The following is a 10,129-nucleotide window of genomic DNA, read 5'->3' as shown; positions in this document are numbered from 1 at the left end:
TGGGTAGAAGGGACTCAGTTAGATAAGGGCAGCCCTACCTAAATGCAAAAAATGCGTTTGCAAGCTTTTGTGAAGCCTCCTTTTGTCCTAGAATTTGGTTCATCACAGATTTTTTTCTTACAGCCAGTGAATTTCCCTGTTTGCCAAAGCAAGTGGCTTGGATATTGGCCACAAGTAAGGTTTTCATGTATCCAGAGCTACTTCCATTGTGTTCCCTGAAGGCAAAGAATCCCCAGGATAAGATCCTCTTCACCAAGGCTGAGGACAAGTGAGTGTTCACTCTGGGGGATCAAAAGAACAGAATATCTCAAGGAGAAGACATGGTTCTGTTGAGAAGCGTAGGGGACAGAAAGCATGTATAGTAAGACACGGACACAACAGACAAAAAGAAAGGCAGTGTAGATAGACTTCTACGAGATATGCTTGTTCTAATGGTGCCAAATACTGCTTTTTGGGGGATGCCACACATATCTTTGAAAAGTTTAAATCATTGTTTTATTTTTTAGTTATTGTAAAACCAATCTTAAACAATACTATTAAAGGAATATTACCACAGGATAAAAATTTGTGTCTATTATCCTACCGCCACAAGACACAGTGGTTTTTCTCCATGCATTTCTTTTTTTTTTTGAGTTGGAGTCTCACTCTGTTGCCCAGGCTGGAATGCAGTGGCACGCTCCCGTCCACCTCAACCTTGACCTGCTGGGCTCAGGTGATCCTTCTGCCTCAGCCTTCCAAGTAGCCGGAACTATAGGCACGTGCTACTATGCCCAGCCAATTTTTTGATTCATTGTAGAGATGAGGTCTCACCATGTTGTCCACACTGGTCTTGAACCTGTGGGCTCAGGCAATCCTCTCTCTTTGGGCTCCCAAAGTACTGGGATTATAGTTTAAGCCACCATGTCCGGCCTTGAAATTGTTTTCTGTGCTGTAACCTGTAACATTGTCTTTTGTGGGGTTTTGTTGGTTTTTTGTTTTTGTTTTTGAGCAAGGTCCTTGTCACCCAGTCTAGAGTGCAGTGGTACGATCATAATTCACTGCGACCTCGACTTCCTGGGCTGAAACAATTCTCCTGATAGCTGGAAATTTAGGCACTCACCACCACACCTGGCTACTTTGTAAAGTTTTTTTTTTTTTTTTTTGAGTTGGAGTTTCACTCTGTCGCCCAGACTAGAGTGCAGTGGCATGCTCTCGGCCACCGCAGCCTTGACCTGCTGTGCTCCAACGATCCTTCCGCCTCATCCTTCCAAGTAGCCAGAACTATAGGCGTGTACTACCACGCCCAGCTCATTTTTTATTTATTGTAAAAATGAGGTCTCGCCAAGTTGCCCGGGTAAATCGCGAACCTGCGGGCTCAAGCAATCCACTAGCCTCGGCCTCCCAAAGTGCTGGAATTACAGACTGAGCCACTGAGCCTGGCCACTTTGTAAATTTTTATTCCTTTATTTATCTTGAGTCCGGATCTCACTCTTGTTACCTAGGCTGGAGTACAGTGTTATGATCCTGGTTCATCACACAGCCTCAGACTCCTGGACTCAAGCAGTGCTTCCCCCTTAGCCTTCCAGAGTAGCTGGGACCACAGTTGTGTACCACAACAGTCAGCTAATTGTTTAATTTTTTATAGTGAATAGGTCTCCCTGGACTCAAGCAATACTCCTGCCTTGGCTTCCTAAAGGTTGGGATTTGGGATTATAGGCAGGAGCCACCATACCTGGCCACTATTATGTTATCTTTTAAAGCAATGTTTAAAGGTCTTATGATAGTCCTTTTTTTTTTTTTTAAGTGAGAAAGCAGGATTTATTGAGAGGACAGAAAAACTCTCACAGTGGGAGAGTCCCAAGGAGGTAGCCTGATAGTTCTTTTATTGGCCATTTTTTTCCTGCTCATTTTGCTATTTTAGGTGAGGTTTCACCAAGAATTTTTGTATGTAGAGCTTTTTACAATCTTATGAGCTTATCCTTGTGGGTAAATTCCCAGGAGCATGATAGGTGATAAAATTTATAAGCTTTTATAGCTCTTAACATATATCGTCAAACTACCATCAGCAATTATGTACATGCGTAACTATCAGTGGATATGTTATATTGGGGTAGTACTCAAGCTGATTTAATTTGTTTTACAGGGTACCTAGTATTCATTTTATATTTGTTTTCTTAGAATCATTCTCCTTTCTTTGTATTCTCTTTTGAACTGTGTTTTGTTAGTATAAAGCTCATTGTGATCTGGCATTTATTAATGATTTGTGCCTAGTTTTTCTTATTTCCACTTAATTGTGAAGTCCTGTTTGATTTTTATTCACAGTATTTATTAGCCCTCACTAAATGTCTGAAATTTTCTGTTGAGTAGTCATCACCTTGTACAAGAATTTGATGTAGAAAAAGTAGATTGTTAAATGTGTGGAATTATCTGGGGAGGCTTTTTAAAAGAAAGGACTGAAGTGAGATTTGTTGTCATTGCTCCTTTCTCAGTTTGTTAGCTTTAGGACTGAAGCATTTTGAAGGGACTGATTTTCCTAACCCTCTAATCAGCAAGTACCTCCTGACCTGCAAGACTGCCCGCCAGTTGACCGTGAGAATTAAGAACCTCAACATGAGCAGAGCTCAGGACAATATCATTAAAGTGAGTGCTCCTGCCCTCTCTCCTAGACCCTTCTCCTGTGTACATGTGCCTTTTCTTTCTCTTCCTTGATCAAAGCTGTGATGATCATGAGTGTGCCACTGCACTTTAGCCTGGGTGACAAAGACTCTGACTCAAAGAAAAAAAGAGTTACAAATCCATGTTTCCTCCTAACCATATATTCTCATTTTAACTTTCTAGAAGTGGTAGACTATACTCCACTAACATACTGTGTCTTAAGTCTTCTTTTTTGCTTGATATTTATATCAAAGTCATACAGTAGGTACTTTTTTTTTTTAGTTGAAGTCTCACTCCATCACCCAGTCTAGAGTGCAGTGGCATGCTCACAGCCACCCCCGCATCGACCTGCTGGGCTCCAGTGATCCTTCTGCCTCAGCCTTCCAAGTAGCCAGAACTACAGACGTGTACTACCACACCCGGCTAATTTTTTGATTTATTGTAGAGGCAAGGTCTCACTGTGTTGTCCAGACTGGTCTCAAATCCATGGGCTCAGACAATAATCTCGCCTCAGCTTCCCAAAGTCCTGGGATTCCAGAGTATATACTTTAAAGAGTCAAATAGTTCTACAAAGAGTGTCATGAGCCGGGCTCAGTGGCTCAGCCTGTAATCCCGCGCCTTTGGGAGGCTGAGGTGAGTGGATTGCCTGAGCCCGCGGGTTCGAGACCCGCCTGGGCAGCGAGACCTCATCTTGACAATAAATCAAAAAAATCAGCCGGGCGTGGTAGCGCATGCCTGTAATTCCGGCTACTCGGAAGGCTGAGGCGGAAGGATCGCCGGAGCCCAGTAGGTCGAGGCTGCGGTGGCTGGGAGTGGCCACTGCACTCCAGTCTGGGCGACAGAGTGAGACTCCAACTCAAAAAAAACAAAACAAAACAGAGTGTCATGAAAAATTTTTGTTTTCCTGATAACCTTGGATTTTTGAGGTGATGGTGTATTTACCTCTGTATCTGGGTAAATGCTTATAATTGCCACTTGCTGTTTTTGTTTAGGCCTTATTTATTCACTTTAAACCATTTATGCTGAGGATTTACCTCTCTCTCCCTTCCTTACTCCCACCACACACATGCACAGTTCCATCTACTTGGAAGGCTGAAGTGGAAGGATTGCCTGAGCCCAGGAGATTCAGGTTGCGGTGGCCGTGAGCGTGCCACTGCACTCCTGCCTGGGCAACAGAATGAGACTCTGAATGGGGGGAAAAAAAGATTCATGTTTTGTTGCTTCTGCTCCAGAAAAGTCTTTTTTGTCCAAGTTAAATACATTTCTCTGTCATTTTTTATGTGTATCTTTGTACTTTCTTTTTTTTCTTTGTATAAATTGTCATTATTGGTCTACTTGACTATCTCTCCCACTAGTTTGTCAGCTCCTTGAGAACAGGAATTACTTTTATTATCAGTGTGTTTAGCTTGTAGCACAGTGTTTGTCACACAGATAATATTCTCTCTCTCTTTTTTTGTTGGGGGCAAGGGTTGGAGTCTCACTCTGTTGTTCAGGCTGGAGTACAGTGGTACAATAGTACAATCATGGCTCACCACAGCCTTGACCTCCTGGGCTCAGGCGATCCTTCTGCCTTAGACTCCTGAGTCACTAGAACTATAGGTACGTGTCAACACACCTGGCTATTTAAAAAAAATTTTTAAAAATAAAGTTCTCACAGTCATACAAGCACACAAATGGGAGGTTTTTCTTTTTCTTGTTAGGTCAGAATCCCAGGGGGGCCTCCAGAATGTTAAATCAGACCTGCCCAGTGGGTGTCAGGTATGCAATCTATTGCCACATGAAAGATGCGAAGAATTACACAGAAGTTAGACTGGAAGATATAGTTTATTTTAAAAGTACATTAGAGAGAGGAGATTCACCTCCCCAAGGAAGGGAGGTGGCCAAGGCTAGAAAACATGGTAACTGTGGCTCAATGAACCACATGGTCAGACCACAGCTTAGCAAACAATGGCCAATTTTTTTTTAAAAACGGGATCTCGCTGTGTTGCCCATTCTGGTCTGACCTCCTGGCCTTAAGTGATCCTCCTGCCTCAGCTTCCCAAAGCATGGAGATTCCAGGTGTGCCACCATGCTTAGCCAGGAGCAAGTCTTATATATAATTACTCTGACCATCTTCCAGACGCTACCACACCTGGCTTATTTTTTAATTTATTGTAGAGATGAGGTGTCTGTTACCAGACTTTCTTTGCTGGCAACCAGAGTGGAGATCATCAGTTAGAAGATACTGAGTAATTGTTAAATCTTAAATAGAGATTAGTTTAATTTGAAATGCAAAAATATTCAGCATATGCTATTTATGTATATATGTACATGTATGTTTGTGTACGCGTGTGTGTGTGTGTGTGTGTGTGTGTGTATCTATCTGTATCTCAAACCACCACTCCCTCAGTACCCCAGCCTGGATAGGGCGCAGTGTTTTTGGAAAGAATGTAATTATGCTTTGTTTCTTCCCGTTCAGTTTTATAAGAAGACCAAACAACTGCCCGTCTTACTGAAGTGCTGTGAAGAGATCCAGCCCCACCAGTGGAAGCCTCTTGTAGAGAGGGAAGAACACCGACTCCCGTTCTGGTTAAAGGTACAACCTTCTTCCTCAGAGTCGGCAGGAGGCAGAAGGTCACTGAAAATTCTGGCAAAAATGTCAAAGGCTCCTTTAATCTCTGGATGCTATAGTTACAGGAGTAGGACCTGAGAAATCTTTCTCATTCACCCTCTTCCCTTATTTTCTGCCCTTCCAAGGTGATTCTAGAGCCTTTTTTTTTTTGAGTTGGAGTCTCACTCTGTCACCCAGATTGGAGTGCAGTGGCCGCTCCCGGCCACCACAGCCTCGACCTGCTGGGCTCTGGCGATCCTTCCACCTCAGCCTTCCAAGTAGCTGGAACTACAGGCACACGCTACCACACCCGGCTAATTTTTTGATTTATTATAGAGATGCGGTCTCACCAAGTTGACTAGGCGGGTCTCGAACCCACGGGCTCAGGCAATCCACTCACCTCAGCCTCCCAAAGCGCGGGATTATAGGCTGATCCATCTAGCCCGGCTGAGCCTTTTCAAAGTAATGGGTAAAATTAGAATTTTTTGTTTTATTTTTTGGAGTTGGAGTCTCATTCTATTGCCCAGACTGGAGTGCAGTGGCATGCACACAGCCACCAAACTTTGACATGCTGGGCTCAGGAGATCCTTCTACTTCAGCCTTCCAAGTGGTTGGAACGACAGATGTGTGTCACCACGCCCAACTGATTTTTTGATTTATTGTTTAGAGGAGGTCTCATCATTTTGCCCTGGCTCGCCTCAAATCTGTAGGTTCAGGCAGTCCTCTCGCCTCTGCCTCCCAAAGTGATGGGATTACAGGTGTGAGCCACCATGCCCAACAAATGATTTTTTTTTTAAGTTGGAGTCTCACTCTGTCACCCAGGCTGGAGTGCAGTGGCATGCTCACAGACACTGCAGCATCAACCTGCTGGGCTCTGGCAATCCATCTATCTCAGCCTTCCAAGTAGCTGGAACTACAGGCGTGTGCTAGCACACCTGGGTTATTTTTTAATTTATTGTAGAGATGAGGTCTCACCAGGTGCCCAGGCTGGTCTCGAACCCCTAAGCTCAGGCAATCCTCTTGCCTCAACCTCCCAAAGTGCTGGGATTGCAGGCTTGAACCACTGTGCCCGGCTAAATGATGATTTTCTAAAGGAAATTCAGAGAATAGTTTCTAGAGTATATAATTGGAATACGATCTTAACTGAAATTTGATAGAAGTAAATCCTTTCTTGGGGAGATGTCTTTAGATGGTCTCAGAAAGGTCCTTAAATCTAGAAAGCCCTTGTCTTTTCCCAGATTCTTATATGTGCTGCATCAGAGTGTTCTTGTTCCCACTAGGCCAGCCTGCCATCCATCCAGGATGTAATGCAGCACATAGCTGATGGCACTAGAGAGATAGGAAATGTGACGGGAAACACTGAGATCAACTCAGATCGAGGCCTAGAGAAAGACTGCTCGGATTTGGGGAGTAAAACTCAGTACCCACTGTTGTTGCCTAAGGGTGTAGTGCTAAAACTGAAGCCAGGTGGCAACTGTTTTTCCAGAAAGGCATGGAGACAAAAGCGATCATCAGTCCTGAAGCCCCTTCTTATTCGACCCAGCTCCTCTTTGCAGCCTAGCTTCAACCCCGGGAAAATGTCAGCCGTGTCAACTCAGTCAAAAGCCCCTCCAAGCAAAATGGTAGTCTGAATTCTTCACTTGATCAAGCCAGCTACTGTTCTACAGTCAGTTCCAGGTGTTCCTCCACTGGGGGTTAATGGGAGTGATAATTTTGAGTCTCCTGTAGCACTGCCTGCTATCCCTTCTTAGACAACAACCGTCTTCCCTACATCTGAGTCCCAGACCTCGCTTTCTTCCACTCCTTTGCCCAAGGTAATGCTGCCCTCCCTTGCCCCTTCTAAGTTTCAAAAGCCATGTGTGAGACGGAGGATGGCAAAGAGAAAGGGGTCCAAGGCTTCTCCCTGTATGAAACTTGCCCCCCTTATTCACCCCGCACCTGTTATCTTCTCTGTTCCTGCCACCACTGTGAAGATTTTGAACCTCAGCAGTAGCTGTAATGTGATCCAGCCTGTCAGTGCAACTGTGGCCCAGAGCCCCCAGACTATTCCCATCACTGCCCTCTTGGTTAACCCTACTTCTTTCCCCAGTCCACTGAACCAGCCCCTTGTGGCCTCCTCCATCTCACCCTTCATTGTTTCTGGTAACTCTCTCAATCTCTCTATACCAGCCACCCTTGAAGATAAGGCCCAGGTGAATGTGGAAATTAATTGTCCTTTGGCTGAAGGGAAAAATGCCATTCAGGGCCTAGAACCCAAATTAGAACCCCAAGAACTACCTCCTCTTTGTGATACTGGTTTTCCCAAAGTGGAACCTAGCCCAGTGCCTCTCCCAACAGATGAAGAGTGCCAAGAAGTATTTTCAGAGAACAGTGCCTATCGCTGGACTGTTGTGAAAACAGAGGAGGGAAGGCAAGCTGTGGAGCCACTGCCTCATGACTTCCAGGAATCTCTCAACTCCGCCCCTGGGAAATTAAAGGAAATTGTCAAGATGGAATCTGAAGATACTCGGGAGGAAATCAGTGTATCTCCTGAGCAGGATATTTGTGATGAAGTGAAAGAAGAGCACTCTGTGGAACTGGACACTGGCTCCCCAAGTGAGGAGTTGAGCAGTGCTAGAGAGAGAAAGAAACAGACAGTCTTACTAAAGGAAGAGGAGAGGAGTCAGCCAGCCAGAGCCCCCTCAGCTTCTCAGGAGCCTCCTAATGAAGCAAATGCAGGAGCAGATATGAGCAAAGGATTGCCAAGGAATGCCTCATCCTCCACGGACCCTGAAATGGTGCTTAGTAGCTCCCCAGGGAAGCCTGAAGACTCATCCAGTTTGGATGGCCAGTCAGTGGGGGCCCTGACAGGGCTCGAAAGTGTGGACGAGAGAAACATGGCCCAAAGGAAGAGGAAGAGTCCTTGGATGACTTCACCCAAGATGAGGAAGATGAAATGTCATCAGCTTCTGAGGGATCTTTGCTTTCTGTCCCAGAACTCCAGGTGAGAGCTGGAGAATACTCTCAAGTATTTTGTGGACTCAGTAATATGTTTAATTTATTGATATTTCACCTTGATAGTCCTCAAATCATTTGTATTTGACTTAGTGAAAAGACAAGAGACCAAAATGGAGTTGATACAACCAAAGAGCAGCCATTTTGACATTGGTTAGCTTTGTCATATTTTTCTAGTTTTTCGCTTTAATTTATCCTATAGTCATTAGCCAAGGGCAAGACCGTTTTCCCAGTGATAACCGTTGATGATTTACATCCTGCTTCTCAAGTGTGCTTTGCACTGTTTACCTTTTCTTCTCCCCGTTTGTCTTTCAGCCATAAAGAACCAGGATGACCTAATCGAATGAGATCAGCCTCCCTAACAAACTGCAAGGCCATCACCTGGAGTTGTAAAATGTGTCACCCTCTGACTTCCAGGCACCAGACCTGTGTTATCCAAGCTGGAGAATGCAGTAGCTGGAGATTTTTCTCACTAGTCACACTTTCTTATAGAAACCTTAAATACATGCTCTCCTCAAACCTTACTCCATACTCCTGTAGTGCTGCTCCCTTTCCAGACCCTCTCCCTGAAAAGTGTAATAAATTTTTTTACTTTGTCTCTGCAGTTCGTTTTATTGCTGTGCAACCGGCCATCCTCACAGTCCTAATATTTTGGTGGCCCATATGGGGGCTCTACTTCTCATGGAGTTTCCTTTGTGCTTTTTCTCTCTCTTCCAATCTGAGCCTTTTTGTGGACTGTGTTGGGTCTTGGTGGCAATTGATGGCTTTGGTCTGGGCTGTTCTCCAGCAAATTTGAAGGCACCAAGGAATGGTGTCAGTATGTTAGGCCTCTTTTGGGTGGGAGACAAAGGTCTGTCCTCTACCTCCTACTGCAAGCCTAATTCTCTGAGTTTCTTTGTGGACTGGACTACATCTTGGAAGGCTACTGATGGCCTTTTCACTGGGGCCACTTCATGAAAAGACAAGAAGGCCTCCAAAGGAAGGTCTTGGATTGCCATCACCTGATAGGGTAAGAGGTGACACGTGCTTGGCTCTTTTCCTCTGCCGTTTGCTCTTTCCCTTCATCACCTGTGATGAGCTACATTTAACAGACCTCTTCTTATCACCTCAGCTTTATCTGGTACAAATCTACTTCCCTGGTGAGTCCACGTGCTGCACCCCCCCTCCCCTTCATTGCTAGAAGATCTCAAAGTGTGCCCAAGGAGGCTACTTTTTCCCTGTTTGGAATCTTTTCTGGGCTCCCCTTTGTGAAAATCTTGGCACCAGGTCTTCCAAACGCAGATGCTGGAGAGGATGTGGGGAAAAGGGAACAGTTATACACTGTTGGTGGGAGAGTAAACTAGTACCACCTCTGTGGAAAACAGTTTGGTGATTCCTAAAAGATCTAAAAATCTACCTTCATTACAACCCCACAGTCCCCCTACTAGAAATATACCCAGGAAAACTCAAGTCACTTTATGAAAAAGATACCTGCACATGCATGCTTATTGCATCATTATTCAAAATAGCAAAAACATGGAACCAAGTGTGCTGCTCATCAAGAGTACTGGGCCTGGGCCCACGGGTTCGAGACCCGTCTGGGCAACTTGGGGAGACTTCATCTCTACAATAAATTTTAAAAAATTAGCCGGGTGTGGTGGCGTGCGCCTGTAGTTGCAGCTACTTGGAAGGCTGAGGTGGAAGGATCACCGGAACCCAGCAGGTCGAGGTTGCGGTGGCTGGGAGCGGCCACTGCACTCCAGTCAGGGCGACAGAGTGAGACTCCAACTCAGAAAAAAAACCAAAAGAGGACTGGATAAAAAAATGTGGCACATGTCCACAATGGAGTATTACACGGTCATAAAGAAGGACAAAATTATGAACGTCATAGCAACTTGGATGGACTTAGAGTCTGTAATACTGAGTGATCTA

General features: G+C 44.9%; 1 protein-coding gene across 1 annotated transcript in view; it reads left to right on the top strand.

Moving 5' to 3' along the window:
* The window catches only part of LOC103275844 (GON-4-like protein), a 134,355-nt gene extending 125,541 nt beyond the window's left edge, over nucleotides 1-8,814 (top strand). Inside the window, 6 exon segments of the mRNA XM_021706566.1 lie at nucleotides 120-268; nucleotides 2,469-2,619; nucleotides 5,093-5,209; nucleotides 6,505-8,085; nucleotides 8,088-8,207; nucleotides 8,534-8,814. Coding sequence (XP_021562241.1) covers nucleotides 120-268; nucleotides 2,469-2,619; nucleotides 5,093-5,209; nucleotides 6,505-8,085; nucleotides 8,088-8,207; nucleotides 8,534-8,539 — 2,124 coding nt within the window. The 3' untranslated portion in view covers nucleotides 8,540-8,814.
* The last annotated feature ends 1,315 nt before the right edge of the window (nucleotides 8,815-10,129 follow it).

This window comes from Carlito syrichta, unplaced genomic scaffold, assembly GCF_000164805.1.
Source record: "Carlito syrichta isolate Samal-C Ts95f unplaced genomic scaffold, Tarsius_syrichta-2.0.1 Scaffold315800, whole genome shotgun sequence".
Lineage (NCBI taxonomy): Eukaryota > Metazoa > Chordata > Mammalia > Primates > Tarsiidae > Carlito > Carlito syrichta.
Note: the sequence above shows the minus strand (reverse complement) of the source record. Positions and strands in the feature narration are given on the sequence as shown.